The sequence below is a fragment of the Larimichthys crocea genome, chromosome XXII, assembly GCF_000972845.2.
Source record: "Larimichthys crocea isolate SSNF chromosome XXII, L_crocea_2.0, whole genome shotgun sequence".
Taxonomy (NCBI): Eukaryota; Metazoa; Chordata; class Actinopteri; family Sciaenidae; genus Larimichthys; species Larimichthys crocea.
In genome coordinates, this window is record NC_040032.1 from 15,296,656 (window position 1) to 15,320,791 (window position 24,136).

Here is a 24,136-nt window from a genome sequence, read left to right on the forward strand (position 1 = left end):
ATTTTTTTGATTTAGTTAATGAGGTGAAAGTTGAGGTTTGGACACTTGGAGGTTTGGCGAGAAACAAAATGCTTGAATCTCACATAACTACAGCTTGACTACAACTTATTTCTGCCGATATTTGTTTACATTTTGGCAAATTGGCACAATTAAAAGTATCCTCATTTAGCAATTAGCAGTCCCAGTTAGCAATGAACCCATCGATGTGCACAAATCACTGGATTACTTTAATACTGAAGACAATTATGGTTCTCAGGCAGCTTCTGAAGTTACAGAGAGCAACTTTTTGGGTGGATTTAGCTGAGATAATCAGATCCTCTGAAAGTGTAAGTCACACTGAATCTAAGAATATATATATCACATCTGAGTGCTTAGATTTTACCGAGTTATGGAGATATTGACGCCGATTGCAGCTCGACGTCACCCCACATCTTCAACTCTCCCGCACCCCTCCAGTTTTAAAAACCTCTGATGTAGATAGATGTGGACACCCGAGTGTTACGCCTCATTCTAAAACCACTGGATATTAATGTGCTTCATCCACTATTCCCACAAAATGCTAGGACCTGACTGCAGGGATTTGCTCCCATTTAGCCCAGGGAACATTAGTGAGGTTGGCCACTGATGTAGGGTGATAAGGCCTGACTCACAGTCATCCTAAGGTCACATTCAGACAGAAAACACAGGTTTTTCCATCCATTAGTCTGTTTTGGCTGCAGCAGCCACATGGGTGTCGTGGACGCCCAGGATGGACGTCACGCTCCGTGATCAAACCTCCGCAGTCGGTCAGAAATGTCACCGAAATTGCGGCCATGAAGGTGGATTGATGGACTAAACTCTGAAACTCTACCTGTTATGTTCTGGCTTTGTTTATTTCATATACCCAGGTTCTAAATCTGTGTGTGGCTTGCAAGCTTTGCTACAAAATAGTGACATGAAGAAGTTTTAAGAAAGCAAGCATCGTTTGAGAGACATAGACAGTGGATGAGAGTGAGCGCTGGCATTGAGAAAAATGTTGGCATGAGCTCAGGGCAGGAACAGTTCTTTAAGGAAGAGGTCTCTATATACTGTAGTGCTTCACTTGCACTCAGGGTTCTAGCCCATATATAATGAAATACAGCCTCCAGACCAATGGTTCATAAGATTCTTTATGTGAACCTCATACATCATGTCTTTGAGTGGGGAAAGGTACAGTAAGGCCAAAAGCACATATTGTTGTAAAAAGATCACTTGACAGTTTTGGCCACCACCGTCTCCTGGCCACACATTTCTATTTAATATATGTAATTACAAGCAGTGTGTGCTCCTAATAAGCAAAGAGAGCCAAGTGGCACGATGACAAAGCAAACTGGGCTAATCCCTGTCACACTGTTCTGATTTCTTTCCCCAGCCTGCTTTCTTCCAGGTTCGGTGAGCTTTTCCTAGCGTGCAAAATCTTAAAGAGATTTACACTCCGCCGCGTCTTCCCTGCCATAACATCCTACCTTATCAACAATGCTAACATGGCAACCTGTGCAATCTTTTCGTTTGAAATTACAGGGAGTGTGATTAGAAATGACGCCTAGACATCCTGGAGCCCTCACACACCTCTCTATCTCTCTCTCACTCTCTCTTTATATTTTTATTTATTTTTCGCTGACTCTTAACACACCAACTGAAAAATGTGCCCAGGATGCAGGAGTGAAAATGCTGTGAATGGACAATCGTAGTTGTAGTGTGCTGCACAATGCAAATTAATTCACCAGTCAGTGAAATTTAGACCTATGCAGGAGGAGAGAGAGAGAGAGAGGACTGGCTACATTTAGATGAGAGGATAAGCTCACTTTATGTTATGCTCTTTTTCAGGACAAATTTAGGACAAGTTGGCTATTTTAATCCTCGTCCAAAAAAAAAAAAAACGTGAAAGTCACAGTGTTGTCCAGGAAGTCCTTGAGTGCAAAAAGTATCTACAGTAGTTGCAGGAATAAATATAAGAAGAATATTGCATCCCTTTCCTTTCAGTCAATGCTCAAGCTTTTCTCGGGCAGTCCTGCACTTTATTTTGTCGACACCATTATAGAGTTATAGAGTAGAGTTCATTTGCCAAACTGCCAGTCACAGCTGAGACCATCTCACCGCATAATAACAAAGAATAAAAAATAAAAAAACATTTCCTGCCTTTTCTCTGCTTATAATACGGATTAACTTTTGCTTCTAATGGTGTTGGTTAGATTACAATGTCTGCTGCAGCAGAGAGCCTGATTAATATTATACGAAACACATCGCCGAGACATCAGCAGGAGAGACGGAGTCGAGGGGATGTGTTTCGTATAATATTAATTAAGAATGAAATGGCTTGAGAGGGAGGAAGACGGTAAATAGCAAACAGGGGGAAGACGGAGGACTGGGAGGTGAGTGTACAGTGTGTCGTCGTACCTGGCGTCAGGAAGGAGGTTCAGGAGCAGGAGGAAGATCCACAAGCTCAAGTTCGATGATTGAAGCTTCCAGAGTGCAGGAGCCATATCAGTTTAAACAGAAGACTCCTGTAAAGACGACAGAGGAGGGGGAAAAAAAGGAGACGGTGTCATGATGAGGGAATGCTGTAAAATGTTTATAGCTTAACAGGTATATTCAAAAGTGATCGACAGATTTAAATTATTCACTTAAGCCTTAATTATAGCAGGAAAAGCTGCTCCACCCTCCCACTCTTGACCTGTTTAAATTTTTGATTTATATGATTTTCGCTGACGTTTTTATGCCTAACAGCATGTGGCTGTCAAACAACGTCCGATTGTGAGACTTTTTTTATGATGTGATATGAATCAAAAGGTGTTCAAAGGTTTATGAGAGTCAGAAAAGGGGGCATGGGGGAGTTGTTTATGATATAGAGCAGCGTCTGTGTCTGTTTAGTGTTGGATGTTACTAGTATGATCTGTACTACACGCCATGGATGTCCTGAACACATCATCATCATCATCATCTGTCTTTCCGCAGTTAACAGAACAAAAACAAATACCTGTGCATCACTTTTCACGTGAAATCGAATCACCTTGTGCGTGAAGCGAGAGCTCGCACAGGTGTTTCCCTCACTCCTGCATATCCGAGCCATTTTCCCGACAGTCATTAGCTCGGGTAATGATATTTGCAAGTGTGCTGTTTGGCACACCTGTCTGGAGGAAACTGTCTCCTCTGAGCGTCTGCCTAGCTGCTGATCCAAAACACACATGGTTAAACGTGCCTGGTTATGTGCCTCAGAGTCAACAGTCGAACAACGGATCTTAAATTAGGCAAGACATGACATCAATCATCCATACATCCATTTTCTGTCACCGCTTAGCCTCATCAGAGTTGTGGGGAGCTGGAGTCTATCCCAGCTGATTTAGGGCAAAAGGCGAGGTACACCTTGGACAAGTTGCCAGTTCATCACAGGACACAAACAACCATTCACACTCACATTCACACCTACGGGCAAGTTAGAGTCACTAATTTACCTGCATGTCTTTGAAATGTGGGAGGAAGCCAGAGTACCCAGGGAGAACCTGCAAATCCCACACGGGAAGGCCTAAGTCGAGGTTCAAGACCAGGAAACTTCTTGCTGCAGGGCGACAGTGCTAACCACTGCACCACTGTGCCGCCCCAGATTTCATGTTTAGTTTTATTATCTGTGTCCTGACTGGGGTGAGGATAGTGTTGGTTAGAGCTGCAATGATTGGTTGATCAACTATTTAATTAATTGGCAACTGTTTTGGGTCATTTTTTCAGATAAATATGTCAAAATTCTCTGATTTCTGTTTCTAAAATGTGAATATTTTCTGGTTTATTTAATCCTCGGTGCCAAAACAAAATATCCTTTGGTCGTACATTTTATTATTTTCTCTTCTTTACTGCTCCTTTCTGCTGCGGCAGTAGTTCAGTCCAAAGGGACTTTGCTCGGGAACCCGAGGGTTAAAACACAGACCGCAACATGGAGCACGGACTGGTAACTGGAGAGGTGCCAGTTCACCGTCTGCCGAGGTGTTCATGAGTCCTCGAGCAAGGTACCGAATCCCTAGCTGCTCCCGGGGGGCTCTGCTGTTACATGGCTGCCCATCATTGTTCCACCAATCTCTCTCTCCATCTGTGTGGTTTTATTTCAGGTCTATATATGTAAATCTTAAGTGGAAAAAAGGAAGACTTTTCCCATTAAGGGATCAATAAAGTTAATCTTCTTCTTCTTTTGTGATGGTTGGAGGTGCATTCACGCCACCGACTGTCGCTCTTACATTGTGTGAGAATGTGGAAACCATTCCTTCTGCCTGAATCACATTACCTTGCAAAGGCAGCTGGAGAATCCTGGCTTGGTTTTATATATATAATCAGAGACATTAATATTAAGGCGTAGGTCCCGTGGTGGTGCCCTACAGTGGAAATATCTGTTTACCATGTGATATCTCTTGGTTTAAAGACAGAGGCGGCAATGTTTGATAAATTTTAAAGCGATTTGTCAATTGCTAATTTCACTTTTTAATATATTAAATGTTCTCATTTTCACATTCATGCTTTCTTTAATCTTTATGCTTAAAGAAGTTGCACTGTGTATAATTCTTTTTAGATATTTATCTTAATTCTAACACTGCGGAGAGCCTCTTTTTTAAAGCATTAAGTACAACCCTGCCCTCTCCACACCAATCATTTTTCTACAGTGCCTAACTTATATATACATAACTATTACCATCACAGATGTGAGCCTAAATAATTAAGTCTACCTCAAAACGAATGCATTAAATATTAAATAACTCACCTAAATGAACTAAATTAAACTGAATACATAAAAGTGCTGTGCCGGTGTCTGTCATCTAATCATGAGAGATGACTTACTTTAGTAAGTGCACTAATAAACAATTCGACCAGGATAATGCGTCACATAAAACCCTGGAATAAACACATTATAGAGTACATGACTTTCTTCCTCTGCTCGTATAATAATTATTGAGAGGTTGCAGTTTTACAGACAGATTAACTAGCCTCTCATTAAAAATACATGTGCTCACAAGTTGTTGCGATGCAGCCTTAAAATCACCAAGAATACGAGCAAAAGGAAGCCAAATGTTACACAGCCACTCGAGTGCACACGCGTGTAGCAGCTGTGTCGCACTTAAAAGGCTTTCATTGTGCTTTTGTGAGATTCAGCCCTCCTTTATTGCCGCCATACAGAGAGAAGATCAAACGCTATCCTTGGGGAATCAGTGTTTCTCTGTGCTATTGTAGAGCGCCGATCATTACAGGAGGAGTAAACAAATTAATGGATGTAAAGATGCACTTCAGGTTAGGCCTTCGATAGAAGGCTGCACTAATAACGCTACAAACTGTGACCATACTTCTATACCACACTTGTGATGGCTCTGAGGTGAAACCACTTTTTAAAGGAGCTGTCTAAGTATTGATTGTAGCTGAGCACCAAGTTAAGTCAAAGATCCACATCTAATAAGTCTTTATACTGGCAGCAATGCTCCTGAGCCAAAGAACTCTGAATAACCAGCCAATTATTTCAAAGAGTATGATGAATTGGAGCTTCATTTTTTTTTTCTTGGCAGTTTGTAACCCAAGTTATTAAATATTTTGAGGTGAGCTAGTGGTAAAAACTTGGGATGCCACTGCTTGTGGCATTTTGGATCCGTCCAAGTCATTGTGCGCCATATTAAACTGCTGCATGCTCTATAAAACTGCAATGAACAATAGTTTGATGAGGAAGAAATAAAGCTCAGAAAAGCCTTGAGGCCCAAATGGCAAGACTGTTTTGACAATAACCCGATATCAAGAATTAAAAATGTTTCTTTTGTTCCTAATGGAGAAAATGGCCAGTGGGTGTTGTGCAGTGGAAAAATGCTCATAAAATGTGTTTCAACACTTCCGGTGCCTGACCGAGCATAGAAGATATACTTCAGCAGTTTATTCTATTATATATATATTTTTAATAATGTGTGAAACATGTTGACAATTTCAATCAATGCACTTATGGGGATTGGGAGACAGAAATCAATAAACACTGACATTCTGCTTCATAAATACGAGAGCTATGGGGTGTTATCGATGCAAAAATATTTACAGTCATCTTTATTAGCTGGAGACTGAGTGTCCTTGTTGCCATCAATAAAGCTCGAATCCATCTGTTTTCTTCTCTGGCTGAGAAAGAGTTGCTTATTTCTGTTACATGGGATGGAGATCTGTGACAGAAGCTTTAAAAAACATGCCAGAGCGGCAGCACGGTCCTCTGTCCTTATTCTGCTTGACTTATCAGCTGCCTTTGACACAGTTAACCATCACGTCCTTCTCCTGCTACTCTCAAACATGGGCATCACTGGTTCAGCGCTTTTCTGGTTTGAATCCTACCTCACAGGGCGCCCCTTCAACGTATCCTGGCTTGGACAGTTGTCCGCACCCCGACAGAGGGATGCCCCAGGGCTTGGTACTGGGGCCTCTTCTCTTTCTATTTAATTCACCTCTCTAGGTCAGATTATCTGCTTGCATCGCTTCTCATATCACTGCTATGCAGACAACACACAGCTCTATCTGTTATTTCCACCTGACAACCCCTCGGTCTCGGCATAGATCAAACATATATAGCCAAACATGCTACACACCATGACATAAACATTAAAATTGACTCTCTAGCTCTTGCATGTGTAATCTAGTTGTTTAAATGCCCAAGCAAACATAAAAGTGAGCCAGGTAATCTTAATTTAAATACGAAAGTATCCCGGTTATTTCACATGCATTCATTCGAAAACTGAATGACTTGGCTTTAAAAAAACAAATGAATCTAAATGTAGCCAATTAAACTGAGTACATGAGTTCATGCAAAATGAGTTGAAATGTTGTTTTCCATCATTTCAGCCCTCATCTCCCTTTTCAACAAATGTCAAGCTCAAGGGCAGGCCAACTTCCAGACTGTGTCAAATTAAACCAATCTTGTGTTGCTTTACAAATGCTGGTAAACTGCACACAGCTGAGTTCCTAGTTTCTTTGGAACATATCATATTAGGCTATTTTTCTTTCGTCCTCTCTTTCCTTCCTTTTTCTCTGCAAACCCAGTTTATGTTAAAACTAATTCTGGATCGTTATCCATTAAAGATTTTATGTTCCCCCATAAAAAAAAAAAAACCCACAGGATGCCCTCTGGAGCCAGAGGTATCATTTCCTTGTTTTATAATGTCTGTCTGAAAATTGCAGTGTTAATTTCCTGACATATATTGCCACCTATTCAAATCACTTCCACTTACATGGGGATCATCTTTGCGTATGTGTCATCTTTGAGGCTCTAAATGTCCTAGATGAATAAGTCTTTTCAAAATACGTTGATTCCTCTATGCCTTGAGGTTCAGTCTTAACCCAGTCTAGTTTCATCACTGGTGGTTTGACATAATTGAAAGGGTTTCTCTTTAAAGAGACGCGGCACAGACGGTAATAATGTGCTCAGTAAACAAAAACAGAGAAGATAAAGGCGGTAAAGATTTAATTATTCTCATTAGACAGTCCATAAAGTGCATCATCTGTCACATTTCCTATAGGACGTCTGATTCAGTTCATGTCGACACAACGCCAATTAGAGCCCCGGAGAAAAATCATCCAGGAAGCTTACCAGGCTGCACTCTTACAAGTGTCAACAAATCATTTCTATAAGAATAAGACAAACAGGCATTAAAAGACTAGCTGCTGGCCGCCGTCTACAGTTCTGCAACCGATTTACCAATACCTGTCATGCAAATGAGGAGCCTGGAGCTCAGTTTGTCTTGAAACAGAAACTATGAAGAAAGGGGGGTAAAAAAGACATGCCGCTTTTGTTGGCAAATTAAAAATAGCTTGCCTTAGGTGACAGTAGAACTAAAGCACTCTCCCTTTCCCGGTCTTGTAAAATTTGTTTCCAATTCTACTGTCACTTTATTTATTTTCAGGGGGTGGAAAAAAAGAGCATATGCAGCGAGTAATGTAATCACATTTGACATATAGCATTTGAATTGAAATGCTAGACATGCCTTTGATGCAAATTAGGTCAATATAAATAAATCTGTGGAGTGATCTGTTGGATGATAAAGATAATAAGTGGTAAAATAAGAAGCGGCAGGGACCTATTTCTCTCCTCAAATTATGTCACTTGGGGACAATTTATTTTTCCATTTATTTTTTTATAGTTTGACTATCATTCATGACCTAAAGGAAGTTCAAATGGTATGTTTTCTATATAAATAAATCTCCCTGGAGCAGTTATTGCACAGGATGTCAAGGAAAAGCTAATACCCCCCCCAAAAAAATAAATAAATGTGGTCCTTATCAGCCAATGGACACTGCCGACTGCAGTAATTGTTGAATTTAGGACACAGCTCTATAGCCATGTAATCCGAGTAGCTGTTAAACTAAAAATAGCTCTAAATCCTGTCACATTGGTTTGATGTGACGGTCATGCACTGAGCATCTACCAGTGATCTTTGTGGTCTTTAACCACATAGGTAAAAAGTTCAAACCGTGTCCGTTGTTGCTGTTTTAGTAAAAGTAAAGCAAGTTTTCTAATGTCATAGTGAGATTCAGATTTTTTTTTTTGTTAATCATAAGTCACCTAGAGCCTTTTATTTATATTTATATATAAAAAAGTGACTTGTAAAGAGAGAGGAACAAGTTAAGCTTAAACTAATAAACAGTTGAAATAACACTAGTTAGCCAATGCATCCATTGTTGAAATAGGTAGCTTGAATAACATTGGAAATAGTTAGCTAAGGAAATATAGTTAAATTATTAGCCTGATGAATAACAACTGAAATAGAAACAGTTAAAAGCTATAAGTAATGAAAGTAATGGATTTAAACAGTTTTCAATAGCTAATAACTAAAAGAAAATGCATATCGTTGATATGTCCAGATTCTGACATTACAAACGACCAAACCGAGTGAACATTGGCACTTCTTTGGTGTGAAAATAGTAACTATATCCACTTTGATGTGATGAATAGTGTTAATATTGACGAAGGTGTACTTCGAGGTTGTAGATTACGCCCTGAACACAGGTGGATCTAATGAGTGAGGACAATTTTGTTCTGTTTTGGGACATGAGCCTTGTTATGATCATTAGGCCTCATCACTGCCAAATGAGTTTCCGATGGGGTTCATCACTATTATGTTACGCCAGTGATCATTTGTCAAGATTTAGGTTTGCTCCTCACAGACATGTAATGAGTGTAGCGTGGATCTGTTATGAACACTACGCCACATGACAATGAGCCTCTGTTGCTGTTTTAAGGACTGAACAAAGACAAATTCGATGCTGTCGTTTTCATCTCGCTGTGCCAAGGTTTGGCTGACTGATGTTTAGCGTAGTGTATACTGTTCACAGGTGCTGCGAGGGACTATCGAACTGTAGAATAAAGCAGCACAAATTGCTCTCAAGTATAATAAATGCTAAATATATTAAATGTCCTCTGAATTTAAGTTGAAGCGAACATGATAAACGTTTCTATTAGTGCTAAACTTGGCAGGAATGTATAGAACGAGGCCTCCTATTTGCTGGTTTTGCCAAAAACGACTCTGAAAAAGCTTACTCTCTTTTGGCTGCGCGTTTACAGAGGTGGAAAAACTGTCTGACATAAAATGCACAAGAGACCTTTTATTAGCATAAATAAATAAATTATAAAATACACCAGATGGAATTATTTTTCAAGATTTTGACTTTTATGCTGTGTGTGTTAATTTACATGACAGTAGAGAGCGGGGGAGAAAACATAAATCTGGTTTCCAAAATGAGGCCAAAGTGTTTTTATAGTAAAACAATGTTACAGTCTTTTAAACATTTATGATTTGATGCTCAAACCTGCAAGCAAAAACGTGACAGCGACTTGATAATTGACAATTCTTTCAGAGGTCTCATCAAGGTTGTGCAATGGCAGACCGGAGACGTGTAATAAAACAATAAATGAAACAGCAGAGAAGTGCAAATTCTTGTAAGTACCTGCAGGAAGTGTAATGTTCAAACCCACTGACAGGCCACCTTGGCTTCCATAAAACCATGATGGCTTGCTGCTGAGGGAATGGCCTCATATAAGACTGCTCCCTGGCCTGTATTATCTATTTCAACTCATTATTCCTCCCTGTCTCTCTTTTCACATGTAAAAATGTGGCTGAGTTGCAACAGTCCCCTCTGTGTCTGAATAAAGCCGATTTGACCTCGATTCAATATTACTGCAAGCCGTCACCGGTTCTCACCTGTCAGGTTGTTAATGGGTAAGATCTATAATGCTTACTGAGTTGAGCATGTTAGCACACGCACAGCACAGTTGGGTAAATCTCTATAGATAGTGCTAAATCTATAATATTTGATATCCATTTATCAAATCTGTAAAGTATACAGTATAAGATAGATTGCTATGGCGACGCCGGGTGGCAGCCAGTTTGTGTTTTTAGTATTTTTTGTATCCATCTCTGTGCGAACATGGACTTTTTTCTCTTATACGCCCTACTTCATGATACATCGGCTGACTCATTCAAAAAAAAAAAAGAAGAAGCAGCAGCTCTTTTGGTTACACTCAAGAACAGGTGTTAGCGCTAGACATTGATAGTACACTCTCTGTGGAAAGACTAGAGATTCATGCTGAAGTGAGGGGAAGGAGACGGGGACGCAGAGCTGGATCTCAACACCAGGAGTGGAAAGGACGGTACAAACCATGCGTACCATCTGTTATCATGGGGAACGGAAGATCTCTTCCTAATAAGATGGAGGAGCTACTGTAGGGCTTCACAGGGAGTGCGGAGAGTGTAGCATCACAGAGATGTTGTTGAATGAATTCACGTCGGACTCGCTGGTAACTCTAGACGGCATTCAACTTCAGGAAAGCAGGGAGAGAGAGAAAGAACCTCAGGCTGGAGTCAGAACCGGGTCGCTACAGGAAAGACTCAGCCTTTCATACGTGGAGAGGGAACCAAGGCACCACCATTTAGAGTATTTTTCTTATCCACCTTGTATATAGTGAGCCGCTTTAACAAGCGAATTTCCCCGGTGTGAGGATCAATAAAGTCCATCTTATCTTTAAAAATTAATGGAGTGTGTTCCCACACAATGACGCCAACAGAGCTCAATGAACAGCATTGACACAATAACCCTCAAGATAAAAAAAAAAAAGTCCATATTTTATAGGGCGTACGCCATTATTCACTGTATATTTTCCATTACAGGTCATTGTTACACTCTTAATTCGACTGAGAAAATACCTTTCCATGCTGAAATCATAAATTATCATTATAAATCTACTGTAATAAGGCAATTGTCCCTGCCATAGCATTCATCACGCTGCTGGGAGGAAGAGATCTGATCAGATAAATAGAATAATCATGTAAATCAGTGTGACTTTTACAATTAGAGCCTCCAGATCTGCATACAAGTCACTCACTACAGCCGTAATTATTAACCAAAAAAACAAAACAAAAACAAAACCGCAAAGCAGCTGTTGAGCCTGTTGTGTCTGCCTCGTAGGTGAAAGCTGTCAGAGTTCATCAAGGATTCCCGGTGAAGAGCAATACCTTCTCTAACACTCACCACCTGTGCTCGTGTATTACCTCAGGCCTTGTTACACCGCTCGCAGCTCAATGGGCTGCACAAGTCAAGTCACTGCAGACTCCCTTTACTGTTTGCCCTTTTAGTGACACAGTTGATCGAGGTTTATATTTACATTTCAGAAAATAGTGTTAGGGAGCAAATTATATAGTATGAACATTAAATATGTGGAATATACTTTAAGTCCTGTTTTTTTTAATGCTGGGAGCAAATGGGAGAAAAATCACGATTAGAGGGGGAAAAAACAGCATCGTGCAGTTTCCACAACATCATTAAATAAACAGAAGAACAACAACATTATTAGCAGTGGTTTTTAAAGCTAAGGATTTTGCCTTAAGGACCAAAAGTGAGAAAAATAAAGTTACTCTTTACTCAAGACAAGAGAATAAGAATAAAAACCAAAATACAATTAATGTTGCATACTGTAAGTGGCTTCAAAAAGCAGCTCTGGGTTTAAAATTAAACTTTATTACGCACACTGTTTTTATTAATATTGCTGTGTTTTTCTTGGCGCCCGTCTTCTTTATTGCAAAAACTGCATGTTCAATATTTGACTTCACCCATGACATTTAACATAACCGTGTCAGACGCTACAATTCCCTTCCTGCACCATCAGCACAAATAAGATAAAATAAGATAGACTTTATTGATCCCACGCGGGGGGAAACTGACCTCTTACTGCGGCTCACAATATACAAGGCGGATAAGAAAAAATACGTATAAAGTCCTTCCCGCAGCGACCTGCTTCCAACTCCAAGTTAAAAGCCGTCCAGAGTTACCAGAGGATCTAACCTTCCCCATGATAACATGGTGGAAGGTTAGATCCTCTCCTGGCACTTCGATCCAGCTCTGCATCCCCGTCTTCTTCTCCTCACTTCGGCATTGATCTCCAGTCTTCCCACAGAGAGCACGCTAGTGCTGCCTAGCTGCTACAACAGCTGTTCTCGAGTGTAACCAAGAGAGCCGTGGCTTTTTTTGAGTGGGTCACCTGATGTGTGCACAAAGTAGTCTGTATAACAGAAAAAAAGTCCATGTTTGCACACAAACACACAGAAGTCATCAGAGCTACTGTAACTGGCTGCCAACTACGCCACGCCATGGCAACAGAATAGAGTCTAAGCATGAAAATAGACGTCAAACAGACCGTTTGTAAAAGGCTTAACCAGACAAGATTCCTTCAAAGCTGATAGCATTACACGGCCAGCAGAGCAGGGTCCCACGTGGAGGGGAAATTAATATCTCAGTTCAAACTGCGACAAGTTCTGCATCTCCTCAATGGATTATGATTACAGCTGGAACAAAGTATTTGCCCATTAGGAGGAAGGGAAACCAAAACGGGCTTACAATGAGAAACAGTGGGCGCCAGAAGGAAGGGATTGAGAAGTGAGATGTACAATTTATCGCTCCGCCACATATTAATGGTGGATTTCCATTAAGCCGGAGACCACTGTTGTGACAACACACAACCTGCGAGGCTGTATACAGCACAAATATTAAGAGGATGGCACTAATTTAGAGTTATCACAAAAGCAAAATGGGATAGCCGGCAGCTAAAAGGATGACGATGATAACACGGCACGCGTTATCCAAGCAGAAATGGTTACTGTACGACTGGATGTAGAAACTTCTATTTGAAGGTTCTGCTGCAAAAATGCATGGCACTGAAACTTGAGGCAGTTTTGATGAGGATCATATCATGTAATTACCTACCTGAGGTCTTTGTGGGGTGGAGGCAGGGTGGATAGGAGGCTGGAAGAATGGCGGGCAGGGTAGAAGTAGTAGAATATAACACAGTCCAGTTTAACACTACTGCAAACTACAACCTCAGTAGTGACCATAATAGTTACATTAATGCCTCTATGACTGTGTCATCAAAAAGTAAAACATTATAAGTTACATTTATTTCAGAGTTGTTGTACTGGATCACATTGGAGTGCACAAGTGTACCTAATGAAGCGGCCAGTTGGTGCATATGTTATGTGTCTGCAAGTACTGATGGTGTACAAGCTGTGAACAACATTGGAAGTGGACATTGTGTAGTAGGGATGGAGTATCTATGAAGTGTTTGTCACTGACCTTTTTTTGTTTTTTAGGATACAAAACAATAAAAAGATGATCGCAAAAAGAGAGTCTGAGATTTGCTGCACAATTTGTCCACACATCTTGCCCCATTCCCATCAAAATCTACAACAAAAATGTATAAAACAGTTATATTATTATGCATATTATCTATGATTGTTTAACATTTGTGCAGTGTTGAGTTTGCCTTAACAGAAACTCTAAAAAAAAGAAGAGAGATTCCCTATCTTATAGATGTACATAAGAACATGACTCCCAAATCAGAAACTGCAGCACAAAACTAAGGCTGAACATAGCTTGACTTCTTCTGGTTGCCTGCATGGACATGCATGTTTGGCCAATTAATTCAGTGACGTTGACACAGCTCTGTTGTGCACAGAGAATCATACTGCGGGTCAGAACAGTAGCCTACTGCTGTGAGGATGCTATGGGAATACAAATGAGCGTGGCATTGCAAAGCACGCGACGGATACCGCATGCTATATCTGTGCTCCAGGAAAAAGAACTAGGAATTTGCTTTGGACTATGTGGTGCTCTAGATGTGATGAAAAGGGTTAGACCTGGTATATGAGCTAATATAGTACGGTGAGGAGCTTGAAGCAGCAGATGAAAATGAACAGTGAGGTGCCATGAGGGCTCATGCAGCTATGGCTCACTGGATCCTGTGCAAAACCACATTATCACATCAGGTTTTGTCAAAATCAGGCTGGTGGTGTCTAAGTTATTACCTGACAAATCCCATTTGAAGTGATGATGCACCCCCACTAATTGGCCCTGGGGCTGCCTGCATTATTCATGGATAACAGCATGTTCCACTTGTTTGCATGGCAGTAATTGTTATATGATTAACCTGCTGATTGCTCACTTGATTCATTTTCTAAACCATTTTAAGACATCTCACTGGTGTCAGTTTTTGAAGTGCTTGGTGGGCTTGATTTAAGCCTAGAGGATCATCTCATCCCATAAAGCCTCTTGTTGTTGAGTTGAGGTTTGGTGCTATGAGAGTTCTGACAAAAGTCAAAAACAATTTGCTTTAAATAGGCCGTGACAACTATCATTGACGAAGTTTGATTACAAAAACGTTCGGATCTCACATCTCTCAACGTCTTTTCAAAAAGGAATTTCACTGTGCAATAGATCTTTAGGACCCAAAATAAAAGAGCGATATGCTAACAAATACCCAAAAATATCACAATAAATCATTTAAAACTCACGATGACATTATGTGCTCAAACTAATTAGCTCTAAAGTCATTTATGGAAAGAAAACATATCCATCACTGGACTCTACGAACAAACTGTTGTCCACTAGGCGAGACGCTGAGTCACCGCTCCATCAAATTCGTCTCCCAAAGGAACACTGGCTTGAAGCCAGGAAGCAATAAATTATGAACGAGGAATCGCTTTGTACAGATAGGTTAGAGTCTTCATTTTTAATGTTTAGTATCCCATAAAGTATATTACTAACAGGACTTTTCAAGACAAGCCCAGAAGCAACAACAGTTCTCCTATTTAAACTTTCACACTGTCTAGTTTTTGTTAATGAGATGAACTCTTCGTGTCACATTGGGGTTTTAAGGCACTATGAAAAATACTTTTTTTTTCCAACTGCTCCTCCGAACTACTCTGAAATCTACATCTTGGACTAATGAACTATTCATTCAGTGTACTGTACAGGACCTGTCTCGTGCATCAGAGGTCTCAGATAGCTAATAGGTAGGTTTTGCTAATTGGGGAATGACTGAATGGCACCCACTTAGTCCAAAAAGGTAAAAAGTAGTCCATAACAAAGGAATTCACAAGGTTAATACAACTGGAACCAACCTGAGTTAGATTGTGCCACACAGGAAAGATTAAACACATCACCGGCATCATTTAATTGTTGGTCCATTAACCTAGTTCACCCTGGCTTAAATCACAGCGTTCTAGGTCATAAAGTGAGTCTGAAAAATTCACAAGACTGGCAGATAGTCCCCCAAAGTCGTCAGACAAACGAGGTATGAGACAAGAAAAGGGCGCTTGGCAAATATCTATCTGTCTAGCTTCATCTTGTCCTTTAACTCATGTGGTTTGGCTAAGATTTACAATGATACAATGATTTAAGATTTTGGCAATCCGCATTCTTGAGATTCATCTTGAGGTTGACATTTGTGGTTTTGAGTGAAATATCTTGACATCTATTGGACGGACTGGAATTTGGTACAGAAATTCATATTGACTTTTCTTCTAGCATCATCCTCAGTTCAAAATCTATCAGTATGTGTCTTGTTGATATGCGAGTATTTTAAAAGAGAGTGCATGTATTGCAGAAACATAGTTAAGAATATTATATTTAATTTCTGCCATATTCTGTAAATAGAGCCCCCTAAATCTGACACACTGAACCTTTTAAAGTTGTATCATGAAATTAAAGTAGACACCTCTGGAGCCATGATTGGGGCTAACACCTATATCAAAACCCCAACTGATCAATCTAGAAGTGACAATGACCCTAATGATTCCTTGAAATATCCTTGAATCTGCTGCTTTGATCCTGCTGATGCTTAAACATCAAGTAAAGCTACAAGCTTGCTAACAGTACAGTAAAGCTGACTTTTATTGAATTACTGAAGCTCAGATCACAGGTCAATCACTCATTGACTTATGCCTCAATGTAAATGTTGACTGTTGTGATCAACCTTGCTACGCACATTTTGAAAATCAATTTAAAACATGCATACCACGATTTACTCCCACATCCTGCTTATGTTTTATAAAAGCCAAGTGCTTTTTTTTATACATTTACTGGATAGATTATTCAATTTAAGTGCGCGTCTCTGAAGTGGCTTGATCAGTAGCTATCGATCACACTAACAGGCAAGGTATTCATGGGCAGAGTGGCGATTCAGTGCAAGTAGAAGCTATAGTCATTACTAATGTGAATGACAGCTATATAGCCTAACTGTAATTGGAATGCAAGGTTTCACTCTCAGGTAATAGCCATACAAAGAGCAGTAGAGTTCAGCACAGGCACTAGACTGGCCCACGGAATAATTTAAACCATAAATCAAACATCCATGCTGTGGTTCACCTTGAAGCTCTATAAGCTTGTCTTTGCCACTTAGTAGGAAATTGTGTTGAATGTGTGTTCTTGTTTTCTTACCCTATCCAAACGTAGAAATGCTGTAAAGGTTCAAGGATTGTACGATATATATATATATACATGAGGTGCGAGATGAATGATTTCAAAAGCGACAAGTTTGTTTCATTTCTGGAAATCAATTTAGTTTGATCTGTAGATATACCAAAGGCCAAATTCAGATTTGCATGATGCTGACATCGCTAACATTACAAAGAAAGTATTTTTTCAGCATTTTACTTTATTGCTTTTATGAAAAACCTGCCCTCTCGAATGTGCGGCAGGTGATGGCAGCAGCACAACTTCAATAAAAGTGAAAAACTCCTGACTGAAATGAAATAAATGTGTCAGTATTTGAAAAAAATGATCCACGGAGATGCATTTGCTGAAATATGCAATCTATTTTAAAGTTGTAATAAAATTCAAATATGTGCGCTGAAATGTCCATATATTGAACTCATATACAAATACTGTCTTTTGACTGAACTTTAAATAGCCAATTCATATTTTATCGTCATCCACCCAGATATGTAGGCGGGTACGCCATCGGCAAGAATTGGCCACCCATTTTCCCTGAATGACACAGAGCCATATTACTGATGGTGTTCTTCCCAGAAATACATTGGACTTGCAAGAAATATTTAATCTTATCTGAAGAGCAGATACCGTGCATCAAAAAAAAGACCTTACGCTGCAAATGTGAATTCCACAAATCTAGGCACGCACATCAAGTTTCATTACCTTTTTATTACACCACACAGACGGATAGAAGACATATAGTAACACGTATAAATTTAATCTGGCAACACACGTGGACCTACATAAATAAATTCATTGCTTTTTGTGTACCCTAAACCATGATATGTATTCCCACTCTAGATAATAATCAGCTTTCCCTCCAGTGGAATGGTGTGAATCTGAACGGGGCTCTGATCAGCTTTGGGTCCTACTGTTAGTCTCTGTGGATGAGATGTTTACTGGGCCTTTTTGTGTGGCCAGTAGGATCCCACTTAGTGTGAATGATGGCAGCTGTGAGGGTGCCTCTGGCAAGTGTGACTCCAACTATGGCTGCTTGGTCTCATGTAGCGTATAGTGCCAGCTGCTCAGGCTGTGTAGCACTCCAGTGAGCATGACTGATTGTGGCTGAGGTAAGCACGTCTCTGGCGAGAACGACGCTGAATGCAGCAAGGGTGAGTGCAACTTTGGCTACAACTATGGTGGATCACGGCAAACAGAAGCTCCGTGCAGCTGGCTACTTTGACCATGGGTGCAACAGCCCGACTGTGGCAAGTGTGACTGTGACGAGCATAATTCTGGAAACTCTGTGTGGGCTGCTGCCGCTGTGGCTGCTTCACAGGCTGACAGACTGTGGCGAGAGTGATTTTTGGTGATCAAAGCAGCTTTGACTGCTGGTGCAGCAAGTTATCACTCTGGTGGAGTTTGCTGGTTGGGCACAGGCCGTGATGAACACAACGACAACAAGTCTGACTGACTGCTGGCATAAGCAAGACTCAGTTAAGCATTGTTCGTGCCGCTCTGCTTCTAGCAGAAGTGGAGTGTGGGACTGATAAGCTCTGGTACTCCTGCAATCAGGACACACACTGGTGAGTCTGTTTCAGGTCGGTGACACAGAGTTTTCATGGTGCAAGCAGATGTAAATATGACGATGGAAAACTTGACTTGAATGGCAGATGGTTACATTTGGTTTTGATATAACCATCACAGATAAATGTACATACAACATACTGTGCAAGTGGTACAGTGGTGTCATGTCACCCATCTTCAACCTCAACCTCAACTTCAATCGTACCAATAGATTTGTAGGACAAGTGACTGATTAGTTTGGAAAGACTTATTGAACTCTGCATGGATTTCTGTTAGCGACAAATTCGAGACAACCTGCTTATTGACTGAATTAGTTAATGAATTAACAGCTGATGCCTCACAGTGGTGGCTTGAAAAAGTTCAAAAGGCCAGAACATGCTCCAAATTTAAGGATAGTATTTTGGATTTTTACCTTTTTGGTTTTACGATTGATTCTCAAACATCACATGGGAGTTAATCTATAGAAAAGTCAACTATACTCATTGAGGGTTAACAGACAATCAATAGCAATCATTTGTACAGAATGTGTCAATACTGGTGAGAGAATGTGAAATTAAGGTTTGCCAAGATAAGTAGTCTCTTTACTTTTTCTACCTACCCAAAGTCACCGTCTAAAATGAGTAGGGCTGCAGCTATCGAATATTTCAGTAATCGAGTAATCTGTCGAATATTTTATCGATTAATCAAGTAATCGTATAAAATTATTATTCTTATTACTTTCGCTTTGCTGCGTTTGCTCATTTTCACTATTTTCAGTCCCGGCGTCTGCCATTCTGTTACCAAAAGCCCGCTTCCATCTTCTTCCGCTTTGCCTGTAATGTAAGCACGTTGTGTCACACTAAAAACAATCTGTGCGAATTGTGAGCTTTAAATTTAATTAAACAAGTCTTCGAGGCAGAGGAAATTATTTGATAGTTTTTTATAATCGAGGTGCTCGCGGAATCGTTGCAGCCCTAAAAATGAGTGTCAACTAATGCAACGAATCGTTGCAGCCCTAAAAATGAGTGTCAACTAATGCAACAGTTTGTAAGAGTTGATATGTTTCACAGTTTGGCACCCTCATTTTCAGAGTGCAGTACCACTGTGGTACATATGGACAGCTGGACAGCCGAATATCAAACAAGTGCACCAACACAAAGCATAGCAGCCAGCTAATATTACTTACTAGTCCAACAGCAAGAAGCCCAGCTCGGCGTCTGTCTTTCAGCCTGTTATTTCACCAACCTCTCGCCAATGACAGTCTCAGATTTACCCATGTCCAACTGCATCTCACTCGCTTTTTCCCCTCTCAGCTTCCTCTGTCATCTTCTTCAGTCTCTTTGCCATTGCCATACTCTGCCTCTGTCTGTATGTTGCTCATTTGCCCAGCTCTGTTCCTGGTGTCCATTCTGGCATTGCATCCTTTCTGCATGCCCAGCCCGAGCCTGAAAACCTCCTCTTCATTCTGATAAACGCTGGTGCGAGTCCCCCCACTGAGCTCACAGTCCGGGCAGCACAGCTAACAAAGTAAACTAATATTAGCTGACAGCAGTTACAGTTGGCAGCAGTTTGCTTTACTGCCCATTGAGAAATCAGTGAAATAGTTGGTGGTGTGTGACCTAGTGGCATTGAGTGTTATGTTCTTCTCATGGGAGTTGGTACTCAGAACATAGTGCAAGAACAAGTGAACAGGGCTTAGAGTGAGAATGGCAGAGCCACCATTCACCTGATCACACATCAGTAGCATCAAAATGATTTTATATCTGTTGTGTCTCACAGTGGAGTCCAAACTGGCACAGAAATCATCAAAGCGCATAGTGTCTTTTTTTCCATCTACCTCTGAAAGGCAGGATGGCTTTCATTTATTTTGGTACCACTCATATACAGTAAACTGGTAAGATCACAGTCTGGTCTCAAAATAAAACGACAGCCGTTGCTCCCAACAAAGTGACGAGTACTTTCAATCCTAGAGGCACAGCATGCAGTGAATATAATGTTCCTATTTTCCCCCCGGAGTTCAAAGACGTGAATGTTTCAAAGTTCTGCGTTTCACAAGAAGCAAACAACATGGAGTGCTGCTGGGATCTACACAGTAAAAGCAGCAATATTTTAAATAGTATATATTATAATAACAATACAAAACACAAGGTAACACTTACTAAATCATGTAGACAATATGCACTGGGGTATTGATTTCTTAGTAATACTGAGTGTCTTCTCAAGAAGGTTAAGTCTTTTTTGGCCGACCAGCCTATATCCTGTTGCAGCCGAGACTTACTGCAGAGTCTCTTGGTACTGGTGCTTTCATCTTCATAAAAGCAACTCCAAATAGCGAGAATCTTGAGTTTAGCGCACTCGCTCACACACAAAACAGTCACCGATCAATAGAAACTCTGACACTGCAGTAGAAATAATGGATTAATCAATAAGTCAGTTTGTATAAAACGAGAAATGATTCATCTTTCATCAGTTTTGTTAATTACTGGCCATTAACAGCATAGATCCTGGATTTGAAGTGTTGTTTGGCATCATGCATTTTCTATGATGAGCCTTCAAGGCCACTTAAACTCCAACAATAACTTCTGTGGAGTCTGCTGTGCTTTTTCCTGTTTTCTTCCTCATTCATAATTGAAAACTGGCAAACTTACTTCTTGAAACCCCTGACCGTTACTCGACACACAGCACCAAACACAGAGCACTGGGTCATTCCAGTTTATGTGTGCACCTCGTTGGTAGTATTCAAGTCTTGTACAATAAAAATAGAAATAATCACATATAGGCCGTCAAGACGAACAGACTTTGTAAACTTTGTATTGTAATTAAACTTAATGAATCATGAATACTTATAAGGCCATTACATGGTTACTGAAAGTGTGAAAAAAACAACTTGATATCTGAGTAATCAAACCACCCATTGAAAACCTTTGGCACCTTGAAATAGAAGAATCTGAGCAACACAACTATGATTTGTCTGAAAATGCAAACTGAACAATCTGAGTTTAAGAATTTAAAATATATGAACATATACTATCTGCATCAAAAGCTATATATGTACAGCTAGCAACCAACTAACCAAAAGAAACCAGGCATTGATTAAAAGTCATTAATGATGGCAGTAAAGATGTGGCTACCAACTGGAAAGTGACCAGCAATGGGTAGAAATGGGAAACCAGTTGGACAATCAGAAACAACCAAAGAAGATGCTCTTCACAAACAGATGTTAATTTGAATGAAGGGTTGAACCAGACTGATAACTGAAAGGGCCTAAATGAGTCAAAGATGTCTCTGAGCAACTGTTAAATAGAAATAATAGGATAATATGGAATGACCAGTCATTAACACTGGAAGCTCATTCTTGGTTTATTGATCTGCCTGGTTAAATTTCAACCACGACAGACAGATGGTTCATCCAATCCTTTTCCAAAAACGACCCCTTAGATGATTCTATGTAAGAAACCATCTGGTCCAGTCAGGTTTATTGCAAGCACCAATGTGGTTCAGTAATGATGGGTCATTAACTTGTTTTTCTACACTGGAAAACAAACTTAAAACCATTGGGCACTTGGGTGAAGAACAGTATTATCCCACTGTGGGGACACATCGTTTAATTATTCTTTTTTTTCAGGCCAGAGCTAGTTCAAGTGTAAATAATACATTTGGTGTCTTAATTATAATGTTTTAATTATAATGAAAAATATGCCAAACTCGTCTTGATATACAGCACTGTGTATCACGATGTATTCGCTTAGAATTAAATCCAATCCAATGAACTTTATGGTGATGCTTCAAGTAATCAAAACAAGACTATAGCTGCAACAATTAGTTCATTAATTGATCCGTCAATCAAAAGTAAATGACTCTGCAGCTGTTTTGATAAAAAGGCCATGTTGTCCAAGGTAACCTCTGACGGGATTTACAGGAGGATCACTGCTGCAAGTCATCCTGTCCTCACAGAGAACTGTGTTCACCTTCTTGGCATGCAGTCAAACTCTTTCAAGGTGGGTGTCAGAGTACGACAGAGTTGTCCACTCGCCTGTTCGTGATGTTCATAGATATGCATCAAGGCTAAAGCCTAAGTCTGACTGTCCAGCTCAGCGTCATTACGGTAGGATGGCGTTCCTGCTGATTGCTGCCCTTTTTTCCTGATGTATTCTGTCTAACGTCTGGTATTTGTAGCTGTGGCGTGCTTTTTTGCATTTGTGCGCATCAATTTTGTAAACACTGTTGACTATAAGATAAGCTTCCGTGCTTCCTCTTTAACATGCACACTTGAGCAGAAAGAAGAATATACTGACACTGCACTGACGACAGTGACATTTGTCTGCAGAATACATTTATTTTCATGTGAGGAGATGAGTTGTTTTTAGCGTCTGAGAAACTGCAGTTCCTGTCTGTAGTGTAGATATACGGGCAGAATTCACTATAAAGGTAATAAAAGCTCCTCTGGCAGCCTGATACCAAGCAGGTAGAAACCACAGATATATGAATGATATTTTGTTGAGGTATATTGCATCTATAATGCACTATCGAATGTAATAAAGTTGCACTGTCTCTTGATAAAAGTGCTTCTGGGGTCAGAAAATGCAGTGTTTTATTATTACCTCTCCTTTAGTTGTGAATATTTCATGGTTTGAGATTAAAAAAAGCAGAGTAAATGACCTTTAAATGATATTCTAATAGCATTCTACACTCTCAAAATAACTACTCCAATACATTGCCTGCCTTATCTGTCTTAAACATGAAACAGCTACAGCATGTTCAGAAATGCTGCAGCAAGGCTTTTAACTAAAGCACAGAGACAGCACCACATCTCCCCTCTTCTAGCATCCTGTCACTGCATGCCTGTTTCTCATTGATTTTTAGAATTTCTAATTTGTTTTCAGTCTTTGAATGACCTGACCCCAACTTGTCTCTGAACTTAAGATTCCTCATGACCCTGAGCCTGATATCCTCGGACGGGAGCCTCCTGACAGTTTCTGTGTCATGGTTTAAGACTAAAGGTGACCATGCTTTCGCTGTCGGGGCTCAGTGTTTATGAACAAGCTTCCAGCATTGTGACATCGCAATTAAGGCCCTTTTTTTTTATCATCTCTGATGTTTATTCTCCTTGCATCCCCGCTGCCTTGTCTGATCTGGATATTTTGCGTTTGTTATCCCCATGACTCCCTCTGTTTATCGAGGCATTTAGGTTAGTCAGTCATTCTAACCTTGACTAACAGATTTCCTGTGGCAAATGCATAAAATCTGATAGTCATTGTTCTTGACAGGAACAATATGTGCTATAATTTACACTGTAAAATCCCCCTGTGCATTTAAAAGATATATATTTCAGTAGCTATCATCACACCTACACCATGTTTGAGCATGGCAACGCAATATTGATGTAAAATAATCTGTGAAAGAAATGTCTCTATGCTATACCTGCTGCAATAAAGAGTAGGCTGAGACAGCATGATGATGGCTAAATATACACATTAAAATGCCCACAATCATCTGGCAGCAGATGATTAAAAAGAAAGAGAAAAGAATATGGAACAGTAAACATCTTGTCACAAAGCAATGTACATTCAGTTAAACATGACTCAAACTACAAACCTCCCACTGCACAGACTGGATCTCACTTTAATGTTCACTAAAAATGCAACTAACAAATATTTTTTTATTAAATTATAAATCTGTTGATGTTTTTCCTCAATCTCCAAGATACTAAGGAATGCCTGAAGCTCAAAGTGACATCTTTAAAATAGTTTGTTTTGTCCGACCAGCAGTCCCAAATCCAAAAACATTCGATAAGCTTTACTGTCCA

The 24,136-nt window shown here is 40.1% G+C and overlaps 2 protein-coding genes across 3 annotated transcripts in view; one reads left to right on the plus strand and one right to left on the minus strand.

The window, feature by feature from the left end:
• gabrb4 (gamma-aminobutyric acid type A receptor subunit beta4) overlaps positions 1-24,136 on the plus strand; it is a 190,779-nt gene that overhangs the window by 63,125 nt on the left and 103,518 nt on the right. The window lies entirely within an intron of this gene.
• Positions 1-24,136, minus strand: part of gabra3 (gamma-aminobutyric acid type A receptor subunit alpha3) — an 86,158-nt gene that overhangs the window by 56,035 nt on the left and 5,987 nt on the right. For both annotated transcript variants that reach the window (XM_019259580.2, XM_010732182.3), the window contains exon 2: positions 2,416-2,522. In XM_019259580.2, coding sequence (XP_019115125.1) covers positions 2,416-2,501 — 86 coding nt within the window. In that variant the 5' untranslated portion in view covers positions 2,502-2,522. The remainder of the gene's footprint in view (positions 1-2,415; positions 2,523-24,136) is intronic.